Genomic DNA, 18466 nt, shown 5'->3' with positions numbered 1-18466 from the left:
TCCCTACAGGTTTTACAACACGAGTAGTGTAACTAGCATTAGGAGAACCGCACCTATCAAAGAGTGAAGGTTTGACTTCTTAAGCAATTTGGACATTTCAGGAGAAAATCAGTGCTTGGTGTAGGTACAGGTTTTCAGTGTGGGTCTTGCAATAGCTGTAAAGGATGCTGCTGTTGGCAGAACAGAGCTGGTTCCTCTGTCCTCAATGTGGTTTTGGGAGCATTCAGTCAAAATGCCTCAGAGGACTCTAATTTTCAGGAAGAAATTCACACTAAGCTGCCTCCAAGGCACCCCCGTGTTTTTTGTGGATGGGGCAGCTGCATCAATTTGCTCCTATTTTATCTTTCTGAGGTTCAGTTGGCATTTGCCTTCCTCCACTTTGCAGCCAGTCATGAACTACAACCCGTGGATGCTCCTCTACTTCATCTCCTTCCTGCTTATCGTGGCCTTCTTTGTCCTCAACATGTTCGTGGGGGTGGTGGTGGAGAATTTCCACAAGTGTCGGCAGCACCAGGAGGAGGAAGAAGCCAAGAGGCGGGAGGAGAAGAGGCTTCGCCGGCTGGAGAAAAAGAGAAGGAGTAAGGAGAAACAGATGGCTGGTCGGTAGTCTTTCCACATCTTTCTGAGTCCTGCTTGACCTTCCACATGATCCCCTCCTCCCTCCCCTCCCTGCCTCGCGTCTGGTGATCACTCTTCTCCCAAAAGCATGTCCAGCTATAAAATTTGCATGAAGGAAATAGTGTCATTTTAGGCTGAGCAAGGAGCCATGGAAGCATTTTTAATGGCTGCATGATTTGCAATGACCTTTCCATTGGAGGTTATTTAAATTAAAATATAATAATAATCAGACCCAGAGCTTCTTGGATAGCAGAGCTCAGTGTTACACAAATAGTGACAACTGCAAAGATCAGCAGTGCCGGATGGCACCATAAATCTTCTGAGTCATGAGCACTGTTGCTGATAACTGGATTCACTATTTGGTTTATTACAGCCTTGTAATGCCACAGTGATGTTACCTGTCCCATTTATCAAGCGGGTTTATTTATTGGCACAGTAGCACCACTGCTATTCAAGAGTGTAATAAAATAATGGAGCCATCTCATTCTAGTAATGCTTTAAAACTCCTTAGAGAAACATATCAATGCATTTGCTTGAGAAATACAGATTAGGGAAAAAAAAAGCAGTTGAGGAGAGTAACGAACTAGACAATATAGCACTGATGCAAACTGAACCAAGCTCCAAACGATGAGCAAGCTTCCAGCCCTGCCCAGAGAAGGCTTTACAGGTGAAAGGAGGCCAGACCTCCACTCTGCCAAAAGTCTCCAACCTGACATTTGTCTTCTAGTCTTTTTTTCTTTTAATTTGCTTGAACAAGTAAGAAATAAGTCAGCCAGAGGCCACAGGTTGGAGGTGGTCTTCTTCTTGCATGCTGTCTCTTCTGACTGAATTTTCTCCGTTGCCCTTCATGTCCACAGCCTTGTGCTTTCCCTCCCTGGTCAGTCCGCCTGCTGCTCTCTCCATGTCCCCTTTCACACCTCTTCTCTATTTTTGACAGTCTTCAGTACTGTTTAAGAGGCTGTCTGATCACGTGCTTGTTCCAAAAACTGATAATATTAAGTCTGTTTTATTTTTTTTAATTGTCTAAGAGTTTAATAGCTGTGACAGGCCTAATCGTGCAACCACGTACCACAACGGTGTCTCAGCCTCTCTCAGTTCAGCACTCACCCAGCACTTTCCTTTGGTGACATCTTTAAGTCCCATGAGCTTCACAGATTTTGTTACCAATAGGATGTGTCACACCAGCCTCTGGACATCAAATTTTGGTTTATGCTGAAAGCCTGGCTTCCTTGATGGTCAGTGGAAAGATGGAGGCTTCCCTCAAGAGCGGTGGAGGACACGTTAGACTGTTCTCAGTTAAGTGGGATATAGATGGAAAGAATTTTTTTTGTTTGTTTTTCGCATCAAGGAAATGCCTAGAAAGCTCTTTTGGTCAATCCAAGTTCCCAAACACAGTTTCAGGCTGGTAAGTTAGAAAATGTTTTTAAAGGTTAGACAGAACGATCCCTATTTAAAGTTGCCGTTTTGGAAAGCAGACATTCCTGTAGAAGAAAAATAGATGTTTAGTTATTATTAATGTCCTTATTTATAATGCTAGAGGAACTAGATGAAGAAAAGACGTAAGCCTGGGCAATTTCCCAGCGGGAAGGAATCACAAACCATCCTTGGAGATGTAGTTATTCATTCAGTCCTATGAAATGCCTAATTAAAGAGGCAATAAACAGCTATTTTACTGAGGATCAAATATTGCTGAGTATTCACCATAAAAACCTTTCAAGAGCAAAGTATGAAGCCCTCCAAATCGCTTCAGAATAGTTTTCCCAATTCACATTGAATAAAACGTTGTTTTTAATTGACCGTGTCCAGCTTTGCCCTCAGAGACAACAGATGTCATTGCTTAGCTTCATTCTGTATGGTAGGAACTTGCAGATGATGCCAAGACCAGAGCTTTGATTATGCCAGCAACTGCATGGGGGTTCCTTTCAGCTGGGCTTTCTGAGTGTCCCCAGTTGCCCCAACCCACCTATGGATTTCAGACATAGACAGATGTAGGCATCTAACTGGTTGCACAGCCAATTTAGATCATAGACCCTTCAAATGCTGCTACCCAATGGGACATTTGAAAACCAGGAAAGCAGGTGGGATCCCAGCTCAGGAAGGTGTAGGCAGATGCAGAAGTGGTCACTGTAAGGTGTGCTGGCCCAGGAGGATATGTGCCCTGCCTCAGGTACAAAGTCCGTCCTTCAGAAGTGTCTTCTCCTTCATCATCATCAAGCCAGGGGGTTCTCAGGAACCTCTTGGGTTTCCACCTGTGTATGTGGGAGAAGCACAAGAGCCCTTTCTTTTTTACATTGAGCCCGTGTAGCTGGGTCCACTGTCCAAGATCCTGCAAGGAAACATTCCCGGTAGAGGCAATGGAGATCCTGAAATCCATAGGGGCCTCTGAAGGGGAAGGGAAGTCTTGCCGTGTGTCCTGCCGGGTGATTAATGCCATTTCGTTCTTTTAGATCTAATGCTGGATGATGTATTAATGGAGAGCTCAGCCAGTGCAGTGCAAGGTACTGGGAAGTCGGCACGTCTCGTCCCACTTGAATGGCAGTGCTGTGTCACTAACGGCTGGCCACCGCTGCTGTGAGGCATCCCACTAAACCCTGTGTGTGGTGCACAGCTCGTTTGCTTACTTCATGGCACACGCATCTCATTCTGAACTGCAGGTCTGCAGACCTGGCTCAGGACTGACACTTGCAAACCCTTAACCATGTTATGTTTTTCAGTATTTTTTTTTCCTGGTTTTCATTAAGACACTGTCAGACTTTTCATGGCTTTTTTTTTTCTCCTTTGTTTTTGCTGGTTTTTTCCTTAAATAATAATGACTGGACTGTGAAATGGGTCCTTTGCTGTTTACTCTAGCTTTCCAACCACCAACATAGGAGTCTCTGAACAATTTGCAGGAGTGTCTCTGGAAGGCAGGCAGTCTTGCTTAGGAAAGTTATTTCATTATTTCTTCAGCCCATGCTCATTGCTCCACATATGCTGTGCTTCAGAGAGGCACAGTGTATTTTTCAGCAAGATAAAATTCAATATAGTGCAGAGCCTTGGTGCTTTATCGGGAAGATCAAACCTCAGCGTGGACGTGGTGTTTAGTCGTCATGCTGCCAAACTGGTAAATCCTTTGTATGGATTGAGTGCCACTCAATCCATGAGGTGTCTTGTGAATTAAAACAAATAAAGATACCACCTCAAAGCCTTTCCAGGTCCTGGAAGGACCCAGCTGGGCTGAGCACTGCTGGAGTTGGACCTGGCCACCCTGACCCATGGCTCACTTACGGCTCCCTTTCCCGTCCCCCCAAGCCAGGATGATGCTCAGGACTGCAAATCTGTCCCTTGCTCTTTATTTTTAGAAGAAGCTTTGATCTGGCAAGCATTTTGTTTAATTCATAACTTAAGAATATTAGCCTGAATAATTAAAGAAGCACCAACATAGAAACAAATAGAGCTGTAATTTTTGACAAAAATAATATGCTAGGAAAATTGTGCCTGTGAACAAGCTCTCACTGCTTGAGATGGGAGCAGGGCTCCATCCATCTCTCACGTATCACAGGGAGCTTTGATTAAATAAAAATCGCAAGGTGAGGGCTGTTGGCTTTCACTGCAGAGGATAACTCAGGGAGACGAAGGTTTTGATCTTATATTTCTGAGGCCTTGTTGGAAGTTATCACAACATGCTTTAATAAATCCTGAATCTCCTTCCCATTGCCGTTCCTGGTATTTTTCTTTCTTTGCTTTCCTCTTTCTCCTCTTGCAGAGCCTCCTGTCCTCTCCTGTGAAAGGTGGGCAGCACGAGGCAGGGAGTTGTCACTGAGTTTTGGGGGTATATTCATTTTTTGTTCTTTTCATTTGGTTGTGGCTCCTCTCCTGCTCCTACAGAGCTACATCAAAGCTGGTTTACTTTTTTTATTCTTAAGGCATTGAACTCATCCCAAACCCCTCCGTTACCCTGTGCAGGCTCAGAAAGATCCTTAGAGTTTGCCTTGAAAAAGCGTGCGATTGTCAGGTCTGTGCTTTGTGTCGCCTTTTGTTGTCTTTTCTTTGGATCCGGTGGTAGTGAATGTGCCATGCTGCTCTCCAGGCACTGGTGAGAGGAAATAGAAAGATTTTATTTCTGAACCTGACTGTGGGGGATGTGAGGGGCTCAGTCCTGGGTGCTGGAGATGAACCTCCTGTGGTTCAGTAAGAAATCTGGAGCTGTGACCCCAAAACTTCCACACATCTCTGCACTTACAAAGGGCTGCTTTTCTCTTTCTGCAAAGATAAGATGAAGTACTGTGTGTGTGTGTGCTGCTGCCTGGTGCTTAGTGAGATACTATAATTTTATTTTTTCCTTTTTTTTTTAAATTTCAAATCTAAGTTCTGTCACAACTGGAATCTTCTCAGTGGAAATAATTTACCGTTTTCCATTTTTTTTTATTTATTTTTTTTTTACTAAATCCATTCAGTACAATAAAAGCCAAGTAAAATGCTGTGGTTAAATAAAAAAAGTTCCTTCAGTGCAAACTACTTTTTAACCTAATAATATTCTTGATACAGTTTGTAAATCCAGCTGCGTCACGGGCTCATTCCTCACTGCTCTGCCACTGTCCTCCAGATATACTCAGACCTGCAAAGTAGTTAATTCCCTTATTATAGGAGAAGGACGAAGCTGGAGGAGACGGTAATGGAATTGTCCCACTCTCGTGAATTCCAATTTCCCGTGCCCACACACCTCCGGCTCAAAAGCCACCTCGGGGAAAGTGGCAATTTCTCTCTTGACAGGGCTATATTGGGAGGCAGCCGCTACTCGGAGATATTTCAGAGCCATGTGCCCAGCCCCATTCCCCCCAAGCAAATGCAGTTAATGGAAGAGAGTGGCCCCAGCCCAATCTCCCGCAATGCAGGCAGGGACCGACTGAGCCCTGGGACCCCTGGGAGCTGGCGGTGGCACTGCCCAGCAAAAACCGGGGTGCCTCCAGCGCTGGTTTGGTGGTCTCTGGTGCCGTTTTGCGGGTCGCATCCTAAAGCTGTCGGGAACAGTAGCACGGAGGTTAATGCCCAGACCCAGACTGTGATTGCTGAAGCTGAAGGGCACCTGGAAGACATCAGAGCAGGGTTAGGGATGGGAAATGTTTATCCTGTAAATGGCCATCACCTTTCCCAATGGGCAGGAGAGGATGGTGATGAGTTTGGCTGCCACAGGCTGGGGCTGCCATGCTCTGTCTTCCCAGCCTGGTCAAAGGGTTCAATTATAATCCTGTGTGATAATGCCAAGAGGAGTTTCTGCTTGGAAAAAAACCTTGAGTTTATAGCCTGTAAAAAAAGATAAATTAAAACTGAGTGTCACCCCTCCCCACCACAGGGCATCCATTGCCTGTGCTGGCATGGTCTCCTCAGACCCCTGTCACACAGGTGGGATTCCCAAGCCAGTTCTCAACCAGCTGCAAAACCTCCTTCCTGCCTGGGTTGTAAGGAGATTGCTCAGGCTCCATTCTCTGAGCTGATTTTCTCCAGTGCAACAATACCTAAATTTGAGATACTTCTCCCTCTCCCCCACTCTTGGCCCGCAGCCATTGTGAAGCAGCTTGATTTACACCCTGTTTACCAGCCTGGTGTCTTGTAGTAGGCTTTTGCTGTATTTCCCCATCTTCTTGCATTTTCATTCTGCCAATTATTCTTTTGTTAGTTTGCTCTCCTCCTCTTTTCTTTAACACCATGTGTGCCGGGAAGCCAAGTTAACCTTTCCAGTATTAACCAAGACTAACCCAGAGCTCTTGTTGTTCTTGACACAGTGTATTGTAACAGTACAGTAATGTGGTGTTGTGTTAGTTGTGAAGTTCACCACCTGGATTTAACAGATGTCTGTATTTCCCAAGATGTTGGTATTGTTTAGATCTTTACTGCATTATTTAGAAATGATACTGTGTGATAGGGGGCATGGGCTTTGCATTTGGATCATTATACGTGAGCAAGACACAACTTCTCAGCACAACTCCGCAGGTTGAGTTAAATAAATGGTATTTATACAATAGCAAGAAAATGGTTTCTGTGGTCAAAAAGTCCCCTGCCCACCTAGACACAGTAGCTATGGATCTCTAGTTGAACAGCATGATGGCTTGTGTGTGGTTCGTCTCGCGATAATGTCCGTATCGCACTAATACGCATGGCCAGCACACAGAGACGAGAGCAGCGAGTGGTGGCACAAATCATAAGCAGGGTTGGCAAATCCCCTCTTCTCAAAGCCAATGGGAAAGGATGAGACATTTACTAATGGCGATGCAAGTGCATCTGCAGCAGCAGCATCCAGAGATGTTTGGTTGTGGAAACCTGGGGGCAGGAAAGATGCAAAAAGGAGCTTTGAGGTTTGGGAGAGGGGGGCGCGAAGAGGGAGCAGCCTTTGCAGAAATACGAACGATCAGCAACCCTGCTTATAAGGTCACTCACTGGCTAATCCAGGGGCAGGAGCCCTGCACAGGAGACATTTTACAACCTCCCTCTAAATCCTCGCTCTGTTCTAACGGCGTTGGTGCTGTTCTGTAGGATTTGGAATTACCTGTCAATCAGAGCTAAGGAAAAATTTGAATTCCAGTGTAATTATTCATAAGTAAATCCACTGCAAGAAAAGGCAGAAACATTGACGTTTTACTTTTTGAATGTGAATTATACATAAATGTAGCAGAAGTAAGTGATCCAATTACGATGGTGTTTCTTTCTAAGATGATAAGTTGGTTCATAAAAATAGGTCCTATTCCTAACCTAATTGTATTCAAACATTTTAGTTAATTTGCTACTCATAATTTAGCATAATGTGATCGAGATATCTTGACTTTATGGAGATTTATGCGGATTCTGAGATATCTGACAAAGTCTTATGAGTGAGTCAGCAGCTACCAGTCTGCTTTTTTGTAAGCACTCAATAGATTCAGCATGAAAATTCATTTTCTAGACCTTTTTATCGATACTGTGCTCTAGCACTCAGGTGCAGATCACTTAAAGCACACTGCAAATCAGAAAGTGAATATTAATACTGCCTTTCATTCGATGATACTGAAGCAGTTTTGGGTGTTCCAAATCCCTACAGAATAAAAGTGCTGAGCGATTTTGTCTCTCGGGTCCCTGGGCTGTAAGGGAAAGGTCTGTCTCTATGGAAAAAACAAAACTTCTCTGATTTCCCAGGATCTTGCTAAGAAGCAGGGAGCACATGAAACCATTAAATCTATGGGTTTGATCGCAATGTCATTGGCTATTGACAGAGTGAATTCTATTTCCAGGCAAAACTTACTTTCTAAAATTAGTTTTCCCCAAGGACAACCCAAGCCTGTGCTTTGTGGATTCATTCTTCCCAACTTTTTGCTCAGAATAATGTATCAAACTGTACATTTGCTCAGCAGCTCTAAATATCAAGCCATATAATTCTTACAGCTCAATAATTTTCATAACCAGTTGATCATCTAATTATGAGAGTAATATTATACTCTGACATATTCAAGACAGTCCTTTCCACTTCAATCTGCATTATAATGCCTCCTTTAAAATTGTACTGAATTATATACTCAGCCTTGGCATTTCCTCATTAGAGATTAGGTGAGTAAATTGAGTTTATCTCTAGGAACATTCGGGGTCTAAAGAGCATGTGTCATCCCCGAGGCAGCCGAACACGGGAATGAGTTGAACAGTGAAATCTGTACTTTGATAATCTTGTCCAAATGGAGGATCGCTATTTTCTAATCGCTAAGGCTGACTGATCAGTTTTCCTTGGTATTTTTATGGACCATTTCTCAGGGCTCTGACAGCCAAAGTGTTGAATTTTGTTCTGTCTCCAGTTTATTGCAAAGAACACAATATGACTGAATCACTTCTCTTTCAAAGACTACTGCTAACTCAATGGCCTGTATTTCTAAGCCATTGTTAGTAAAATCTGTCCCCAACAGCTGACCATTAATTGAGCTTTTGCATACTTTGGGGACTCTTAAGACCTTTTAATATCAGTAGGAACAAAAATTGTTGGTTTAATTTATATTTAATTTAAATTTCCCTATTGGAAAACATTCTTTAGCAGCACAACAATCCCAGCTCACCTCATCCCTGATGCCATAAGGCTGAGTATAGCGCATGTCCCACTGAAGATATTTAATGGATATAAGATGACGGGAGCCCTGCTGTGTATTAAAAATGGTAATGTGCCAGCAAGAAAAAAAGAAAAAAGAAAAAAAAGACAGCATGTTGCTGTAATTGGTCTAGAATTTCTCATCTTTGGAGTTGGAAAGTGAGGGTGCATTGACTTCAGAAAGACGCAGAGAAATGACTTGATGTGCCTGTCCGCTCTCCTCCTCCCCACTGCAGAAGCACAGTGTAAGCCCTACTATTCGGATTACTCCCGCTTCCGCCTCCTGATCCACCAGATGTGCACCAGCCACTACCTGGATTTGTTCATCACTGGCGTGATTGGCCTCAACGTGATCACCATGGCCATGGAGCACTACCAGCAGCCAAAGGTACTGGAACAGAGAGGGGGAAAGCAGCGGGGGGACGTGCTCAGCCGTGGTGGGATGTGCTGATGGGCAGAGTTAAGGCCAGTTTTGCCGTTAGACCACGGGGTCCCCCTTCACCGTGCCTTACCTGGCCCTTTGCCTCGTGTACCCGTGCTAATCTGGCTTCCAGCTCGAAACATGGTTTTTGGTACCTGCATCGTGTTGCACCACTCCCTTCTCGTTAGGTGCAAAGGGACTGCTGGGCAAACAAGGATGGGAGCAGGTTTGTTTGGTTTGCTAGATGAGATTGTCATTGAAATCTTCTATTTGACTTCGGATTTGCACCAAAAGAAAGGAGGAAAATGAAAAAGAATAGAAGAATTTTGAAATTTTTCTTTTTTGCAAAGTTTCTCTTAAAGCCCCAGTGTCCCATAGGGCCCAGTTTTCACAGACGCTGGATTCCGTGCTGGTCCTTAAAAGATATTTTAATGTATTAGTACGCTAAGTTCCTGGGTCTTTGTCATATTCTGAAAATAAAAACAGCCTGTCCTGAGATGTGAAGTCTCTTGTGCATAAGAATGAAATGGAAATAGCTGCCTTTGCCATATAACTTGTACTTATTTTTATTAGCCACTTCCAGAATGAATAAATATAACACACAATAGAAGGAACTATTCTTTAAGACTAGACAGGACTTGAATATGTAATGTAAAAAAACCCCAAATAACTCAGACGTGCAAGCAAGGGGAAAAATATCCTCCAGCCTATCATAAAGAAGCCAAAAAGTAAAAGGGCACAAGTCCAATTTTATTTTTTTTTTCTGTTCAGGTCACCTTTAAATACCCTGGAAGGCTCATTGCATGATTCAGTCATTTGGTGATGAAAAAGGTTGTTGGCTAAGGAGCCTGTATTGGAATCGCTCTAGGGTGTGCGTCTTACCGCAGTCGTTTTGCAGCCACATTTTCTCCTGTATTATAAAAATGTTGGGCAGGCTTTTGTTTTTAATTTTCTTTAGGAAAATAACATTTTGTCTCTAAGCCTCTGGTATGCAGCATCTGGGGGTAATAACTCCAAGCCTGAGCTGTGCTGAGATGACAGCACCGGTAGAGCCATGCACGTGCTTGAGAGCCCTGCTGAATCAGGGCCCCCAGACCCCCCTGGTCTGGGTACCTGGGGGCTGCGATCCTGCAGGTATTTAAAAGGCTAAATGTACCAGAGAGCTTCATATCCAGTCTAGCCATTGCTTGGCATGATGGTAGTGGGATACCCCAGGATGCCCTGTGGATGAGACCCCAGCCCATAGAGGGGAAGGGCTGTGGTACATGCAGAGGGGTTCGAGCAAAGAGCTACTGGGCAAAATCTGCTTTTGTCAAATAGATATGCTCATTTGCTGGCAGAGCCCAGGTCCCCTGCAGTATGACTGGGAGACTCATTCAGAGCCCCGGCTTCCTTTCATGGCTGGGCTTGTACTTTTTGGGCAGGTGAGGTGTTTTTCGTCTAGGGATGCTTGAAGCATGAAGGCAGAGTGCCTGGCTTAAACCCCCTCTACTATGATTTCTCCTGCTTGGGGATCAGCGAGGCTTAATTTTGGTCTGGGAACACTCTGTTGCCATCTCCCACGTTCCCTAACAGTGCTCTGGACACAGTAATTACCATCCCATTGCTGGACGGTACTTAAAAGGCCATACAGGTTGCTGCTTCCGCGGTGCTCCTTCATGAGCAGGACTTTTGGGAAAAATCACCTCTGACGTGGTTTAACACCTGCCTGTACAAGAGCTGTCCCAGCCAGGAGGCACCTGTAGTTAATGGCCAGGCTGTGGCACCTGCAGAGGGGAGGGTAGGCAGAGAAAAACCCGAGGCACTCGCTCCTGCTGCCGTGCCATCCCTCGCTTCTGCTCCTTGCCAAAAGCTCAAGGTGAGGAGTAAATGGCAGGCTGTCACAAAGAAGCCATTTGGCCAGCGCTTGCATGGTCCTAGCTGGCCCACAGCTCTTGCAGCAGTGCACAAATGAGCAAAAGGGATGAAATTCAGGTTTCTGCCCAGAGCATGAGGGTTTGCACTGCTGACACCTGCAAATGCAGCAGCTTTTGCCACTGCCCCAGGCAATCCCAGCTGGGGCTGTGTTACTGCCCTGGGGTTGAGCCGTGCCTTGGGTTTGGGTCAGCCCCACCTGTGAATGCTCTCAGCTGGGTTGGGGCCAGGCAGAGATGCAGTCTGTGCACTCCCTGGAGTACTGGGACTTCACAGTTGAAGCCTTTTGTCTGTAGTCTGGGAAAGGCTAACTGGTGGAAGAAGAGGAGGGCAGGTTTGCAGGCAGTGAGGCCCCTCAGTAGAGCTAGCACCTAACCTCGGTCCTGTGTCCACATCCCAGGTTCTCGATGAAGCCCTGAAGATTTGCAATTACATCTTCACTGTTATCTTTGTCCTGGAGTCTGTTTTCAAGCTTATTGCCTTTGGGTTTCGTCGCTTCTTCCAAGACAGGTAAGAAAAGCTCCGGGTTTCTGGAGAGAGCTGCCCAAATTCAGTGTCCTGGACCCCAATGCTCTTCCCAGTGATGTCAGCCTGACCCATGTGAATCAATGTGACTGATTGAAACCTGGGTAGGTGGAGGCTTGGCATGTGAGTTGGGGAAAGGGTTGTGTGCCAAGGGGTGTTACTACACCCCTTTGGCCCTTGGGAGTGGACAAAATAGGGGCAAGTCTCACACCAAGCAGCTGGCTCTCTTCTCACACCAGTTGCATGTCCATATAATCAAGAGGGCCTGGTGAAGTGCTAAAATTTATGCCAAGAGAGAAAATCTGGTCCTGAATTGAAATGAAAGAAAAAAGAGACTTCTTTTTATGCAATTGTGGAGCAGCAGATGACATAGTTTCTTTTTCTAGATTTAGCGCTCTCTTACCTCACAGATTTTTACATCCTTGGTGAATCTTTCTCCTCCCATGTTTGCCATGTTAACACCAAGAGCACTGGCACTTAACAGGACTTGACAAGAGCCCTTTGGCAGCTGGGGATGGTTCCACCACAGTCCCCGTGTTTCGGGTGTCTGTGCTGGGATTACCTCTCTGACCTGGTTCAAATCTTGGGGGTATTTCCTTTGCCCAGCAGGATTTTTGTTGGAAGGACTAGACACCGGCTCTGGTTCTTTCTAGGGCAGATCTGTCGTGGTTGCTCACGCTGAGGTCCACAAGTGTCGTGTCTGGAGGTGGCCGGGCAGATACCGCAGCATCTCTCCTGGGGTCTGCAGCCTCTGGGTAGAAATCTGCCCGGCTTTTGTTCCTGTTTCCCCTCAGTCAAGGATATCTTTGGAACTGGCTGATTTTCTAACGAGATGCATTAGTTATAATGATTTCATAACATAACTGCTTTTGTATAATACCCTCAGAAAAATGCTGCAGAATCATTTGAGTGCTAGAACCATTGAAATTACTGGAATTTGTGTGAAACGAGCTACCTCCCCTTGCCAGCTTCTTAGTAGATGTTAAACTTCATTTTGTGTTGTCTCCAGATGGAACCAATTAGATCTGGCAATCGTGCTGTTGTCTATCATGGGCATCACTTTGGAAGAGATTGAGGTGAACGCTTCACTACCAATTAACCCCACTATTATCCGAATCATGAGGGTGCTCAGGATTGCTCGAGGTGAGATGAATAAAGCAGAATTGGCTCGCGTTCAAGGTGTAGGGTCGCCTCTAGGAGAGAGCTGAGCGTTGGGAAACAGTTCTGGGGCACATCCCCATCACAGTGAGCATAGTTCTGGCGTCAGCAGGCTGTAAACAAATAAAAGAACAATGGGGGAAAATGCTTGCGAGGAGCCAAAAAGCTGAGCCAACTGACCATGTGTTTTTATCTTAAGAGGACTTGAAGGCGGAGAGCTTAGAAATAAAGGAGAAATAGTTGGGGCTGTAACTCCCAGAGATGTACCTGGAAAAAATATGCCAGTCAAATCAAAGTCATCTCTAACAGGGATTACGAGACTACAAGCTCAAACACATTGGCTTTAAAAGACAAGCAACTAATAAATTTAATTTCCCGTGGGGCTTTTCATCTCACCACTTGGTGACAAAGCGTGCCTCGTCACTCAGCATCCATCTGTCCCCTCAGATGTGTAGCGACACGTACCTGGGTTGGGAAGGCAGCTTCTTCAGGGCCTGGCTTTTCAGAAAAGGGACGTCTCAGGGCAAAACGATGAAGATGTAAAATGTGAGTGCTCAGGCCCTTAATAAAGTACCTCAGGCCCTCCTGAAGGGCAGTGTTGCTCTGAGGCATAATTGCTATGATTGCAGCCCTCATCTAAGCAGAGAAGGAATTGAAGGGGATATGAAATGCTGCTGTGTCTCATGGGGGGAAAAATCCAACCCTGTGCATTGGATCCCTTTCAGAATTAAAAATACATGTGGTTTCCAATTGGAAATGCAACCTTCTGGAAGAGATGTATAAATCAGCTCCTCGGTGAATCACGTTTGAAAGCGTGGAGCCTATGGAAGTGGGAAAATAGCCCCAGGGCTGGGAAAGTAATTGCTCACCATAACCAGAGGAAGGAGGAGACGGGTCCAGCATAGATAAAGTGGGGAAAGAAAAAGCCAGGAGAACGATGATGCTTTCTCCAGGTCTCAGGATAGGTGATGCAGCTGTTCATGGGATTTTAAAAGTAACCAAGCAACCAGGAATGATGTAAAAAGGCCAGGGACTGTAGCAGCTAACGGAGAACACTTGACATGATTTCACATTTCTCTTCCCATAATCTTTGGCTCCTGGGAGAGGGACTGAGTTTGTGGCGCCGTGCTAACACTGCTGTTACCATATTACAAACATGTTTTCCGCAGTGTTGAAGTTGCTGAAGATGGCTGTAGGGATGAGAGCCCTGTTGGACACCGTGATGCAAGCACTGCCGCAGGTAACCCACTGCCATATCAAACCAGCTCTCCTCTGGCCCAGAGCTAATTTCCTATTGCAGAGGAATGCTAATCATTTTATCTTTATTGTCATTAGAGAATCACATTTCCCTTCTGAAGCACAGTCTGAGATAGAGTCCTCACATTGAGGTCATTTTTCCCCTGAAGCAATTTAAGTTTTGGATTAAAGAATACAGCAAGAAACAGGTCTGGAACAAAAAATCAATGAATGCTCTTTTTTTGTGTTGTTTTTTTTCCCCCTATTTCTTTTTCTCTTTCCAGGTGGGGAATCTGGGTCTTCTCTTCATGTTGTTGTTTTTCATATTTGCAGCTCTTGGAGTGGAGCTGTTTGGAGACCTCGGTGAGTCTTCCTGTGCCGGCAGAGGGGGTGGGAGTGGGGGTCTCGGGAGTGGGGGTCTCACGGCTGTGCTTGGTCCTGCAGAGTGCGACGACACGCACCCCTGCGAGGGGCTGGGACGCCACGCCACCTTCAGAAACTTCGGGATGGCCTTTCTGACCCTCTTCCGAGTATCCACGGGAGACAACTGGAATGGGATAATGAAGGTAAGAGACGCACAGGAAATGAGTATTGCCTGTAATTGCATAATTAGAAGCTGTCTGCTCTGCTCTGGGTAACAATGCCCAGCCAGGACACTTACGTCTCTTCCTGTGCACACTGGGCAAAGTCTCCAACATCTCTGTTCCCTCCTCCCAGCAATGCAATATTGACAGTTACAAGCTCCCAGCATGCTCCATATATGTCCTTTTTTACCTCAAGAGAGCAACTTAAAAAACAAGGGAAAAAATAAAGGGACTCATCTCTCAAGTAGCATGAGTGCAGCCCAGTTACATGCATTGGTTTTAGTTTTTTTCCTTAAAAGTCTTGTTGGTGTTACTTTGGTGGGTTTTTTTCTGGGAAAACCCAGGTTTCTGAGAGAGAATCTTTCTTGGGGGACAGCCATAAAGGCATGCTATTGTGCAGAAATCTGGTCCATGCATACCCAGGGTGCTCGCTGGTCTGAAGGAATTGCTTCGCTGTCCATTTGTAGCCCAGGCTGAATGTTAGGTGGCCAAACTTAATGACAGGGTGTGAACTTGAGGAAAGAGCCTGCAAGCCCAGCTGCTGTGGGATAACTGGTGGGTTGTAGCTGCACCTTGCTGTGCCCTGGATCTGTGTGCCACTCTTGTGTATTTGGTCTCTGAGCTGGTAAAACAGCCGTCCCTTTAGGGGCAGCAGGGTGTCTGTGTCTGTCAACACACACCCCAAGGACCATTTCCTCTGTGGTGACCAACACAGAAAACAGGTTTTACTGGCAAGTATTTTGCCATTCTAGACATGAAATTTGCCCAACCTTCTGAGTTTTCTTCATGAAAAGAGAAGCCATTGCAGCCAGGTGACCAGACAGCAGACTGAGGTCCATGCTGGAGTCTCTTCACACCCCTCCATCCTTTCTCCTCTGTTTTCAGGACACACTGCGAGACTGTGACCAGGAGTCCACCTGCTACAACACTGTAATCTCACCCATCTACTTCGTCTCCTTTGTGCTGACGGCCCAGTTTGTCCTGGTGAATGTGGTGATTGCCGTGCTCATGAAGCACTTGGAGGAGAGCAACAAGGAGGCTAAGGAGGAGGCAGAGCTCGAAGCAGAGCTGGAGATGGAAATGAAGACAATCGCCCCCAGCCAACACAGCCCCTCGGATATCTTCGTGTGGACAGGCAGCGCTGGTGGAGACAGACCTGAGAGCCCCCGAGGATGTACCAATCCCATGCAAATCAAGGTGGATTCTCAGCTCTCATTAGCTTACCCTATGGTGAGAATCGCAGTTGGAGGGTGAAGAGGGCTTGACCTGCATATTTGCTAGGGGGAGACATGCACGAGCCGGTAACGAAGGAGTGGGTGTACTGTGCGTCCAGGGCTTGTATTCCTCGCTGTCTGCTTGACTGACCATTGCGTGGTGTGGTCACCAATGCTCCAGGGAAGAGACCCCAGGCAGGTCTTCAGACCACCTTGATGCATCTGTTCAGAGGTAGAGAGCTTTGCAGTTTGTTCTGGAGATGTGTCCAAGCCACCAAGTTCAAAGCTAGCTCCAAATTTGCTCTCATCCAGAGTTCAGGTTAGGCCCTTTCTGATAGCAAAATTGTGAGCAGTAATGTGTTTGCTTTTCTAATGCAGACCATGAACCACAACATAAAAGAGGAATAAAACTTGGCTAATCTTTCCTTAAGCATTAAATTTGTTTCATGTAACCTCAATTTAAAATCCACCCCCACAATCAAGCTTGTAAGAAAAGATTATTTTAACAGCAGAATAACCTGAAGGGGATGCAAACCTGAGCTCACCAGAACTGGTGGCAAAACTCCCACCAGCCAGAGCAGGGCCGAAATGTGGTAGCTGCTACGAGTTGCAACAAATCTCTCTAAAGCAAAGTTTCTGGATGAAGACTCAGTTTGAGGAATGAGAGAAGTGAGGTCAAGACCCAGACAGGTCCTCTGGGAGGGAACCGAACTGGAATTATACAAGAAAAACGGTCCAGCCTTTTTTTAGTCTTAGCTGATTGCAAATTGGGTTAAAACTCTACACAGACCTCATTAACTTTTATTACATCATGATTTCACAACAGCATATCTTGGCTGCTGCCTGGGGTGGACTAATGAGTATTCTAATGCATGAAAAACTAATTTATGATCTTTAGTCCAAGGGTGAAAAAAGAGTAAATCCCTGCTTAAGTTTTGTTTCAGTTCTTAAGCTACTGGAAATTTCTGGTGCCATTAGGAGTCACTGATGTCTGAGATGGAGTCCAAAGATGCTTTTTGGCACAGGAAGAAGGAGTTCAGGGCAATATGGGGACATCCAGACTCATTACATCCTCTAGGAAGAAAAAACATGTCCCAGCTGTTGTTGTATGTTAGGCAGAGCACTGGCAAACTGTCCTCAGCTTTATTGTCCTGTATCAGTCCTCACACAGGCAAAGAGAGAAATTGCAAGATAAATGAATGGGGAGGGTACCCGCAGCTCTTCGGTCTCCTAAGCCTGCCCTCTCTGAAGGTGGCTTTGGAAAAAGCTTATTCTAGTCATGATCTCCAGAGAGTGTTTCTTGCTCTTTCACTCAAACAGAAGCCTCAAAACGCTCTGGGAGATTTTATTACGAATACTTATTCTCCCAGCTAAAATCTTCAGGACAAATTTGATGCTTGAGCACGATAGCAGAGGAATACAATTCCCAGGACATGACCCTGCAAGGACATGTGGTCAGCATGCTCTTTTGCTTGCCAGTTCCCCGGGATTTTTGCACTGTGTGCTGTCTGACTGTAACAACGGTCCTCATTTCATTGAATGTAGTAGGCATTCCCAACATGAAAGATGCAACCTTTAAATTGCTCCCATGCTGCCTGCGAAAGCCAGACCCTGCTCTGTTTAACCTCCTGTGGTCTGTGCTGGGGCGGGCCAGCCAGCTTGAAGTTGGCCAGGACAACTAAAGCACCTCAACCCATGTCTGGCACATGAATTAGTGACCTAACATGTGTCCATCCTGGGCATCTGCAGCTTTCATGGACAGGATGCTCAACTTCTCTTCAAGTCAGGTTATTTGAATTTATGTGACTCCTGGGTATAGATGTAGGTGTCAAACATTAGGTTTTCTTGCTCAGAAGTGTGGGCAATGGGTATAGAAACCTCACAGCAGTAGTGTCCTGTAGAAATTCACAGCACCAAGTATCAAGATGCTGCTATACCAGCCTCCTTATTGAGCTCAGATCCCAGGACTAACGCTGAGAGCACGTGTTATCTCTGAGGAGGGCCCTAAGTGGGAGCACCGCGGCCCCGGGTCAGCCAGCATCTCTTGTGATGTCTGAGAAAGCTGTCACTGCTCACCGTGATATTACTGCACTGTTCTCTCTCCTCTCCTGCCTCACCTCTCCTGTCCCGTTGTTCCTGTTACCACTATTCTCCCTAAATGTTTCTGGTTTTTTTCCCTGTCCCTTCTATTCTGGTTTTTTCCCCCTTTTCTTTGTTGGGTTTTATGTACTGTCCTTTTCTCTCTCTGTCTCTGTCCCTCACCTTTTTCTCCTCTCTCTTTTTGGCTTGCTCTGTCTTTCTGCATGCTATACACCACCCCTCCTAGGAAAGGCACTTGTTTGATACCATATCACTGCTGATCCAGGAATCTCTGGAAGGAGAGCTGAAGCTGATGGACAACCTGTCAGGCTCTGTGTACCATCATTATGCCCTCCCAGCTCCCGAATATTACAACTCTGAGAACCAGGTTAATATTCCTAATTTCCTGCAAAGTCTCCATCCAAACTTGATTTGACTGAGACCTTTAATAGAGAGTTAAAGTTCTTTATGCAATATTGTCGCAGGGATTTTGAAACATAAGTCATTTGGGCTTTTTCTGTGGGAGTCGAGATAATATCTTGGTTTTATGATGTTGTATATCACCACAAGAGGAAAAGTACAGGCTCTGAGCTTCCCTCTTCAACACAGTAAGAAGTTTTTCATTGGGATTTACAGTTTG

The 18466-nt window shown here is 45.6% G+C and overlaps 1 protein-coding gene across 1 annotated transcript in view; it reads left to right on the top strand.

Annotated features, from left to right (window-relative positions):
- The window catches only part of CACNA1G (calcium channel, voltage-dependent, T type, alpha 1G subunit), a 98187-nt gene that overhangs the window by 64731 nt on the left and 14990 nt on the right, over positions 1 to 18466 (top strand). Inside the window, exons 25-34 of the mRNA XM_010186923.1 lie at positions 386 to 599; positions 3066 to 3116; positions 8932 to 9083; positions 11431 to 11540; positions 12565 to 12698; positions 13883 to 13953; positions 14234 to 14312; positions 14394 to 14515; positions 15419 to 15763; positions 18074 to 18214. Of these exons, the coding sequence (XP_010185225.1) occupies positions 386 to 599; positions 3066 to 3116; positions 8932 to 9083; positions 11431 to 11540; positions 12565 to 12698; positions 13883 to 13953; positions 14234 to 14312; positions 14394 to 14515; positions 15419 to 15763; positions 18074 to 18214 (1419 nt within the window). The remainder of the gene's footprint in view (positions 1 to 385; positions 600 to 3065; positions 3117 to 8931; positions 9084 to 11430; positions 11541 to 12564; positions 12699 to 13882; positions 13954 to 14233; positions 14313 to 14393; positions 14516 to 15418; positions 15764 to 18073; positions 18215 to 18466) is intronic.

Source organism: Mesitornis unicolor, unplaced genomic scaffold, assembly GCF_000695765.1.
Source record: "Mesitornis unicolor isolate BGI_N332 unplaced genomic scaffold, ASM69576v1 scaffold22226, whole genome shotgun sequence".
Classification (NCBI taxonomy): domain Eukaryota; kingdom Metazoa; phylum Chordata; class Aves; order Mesitornithiformes; family Mesitornithidae; genus Mesitornis; species Mesitornis unicolor.
Note: the sequence above shows the minus strand (reverse complement) of the source record. Positions and strands in the feature narration are given on the sequence as shown.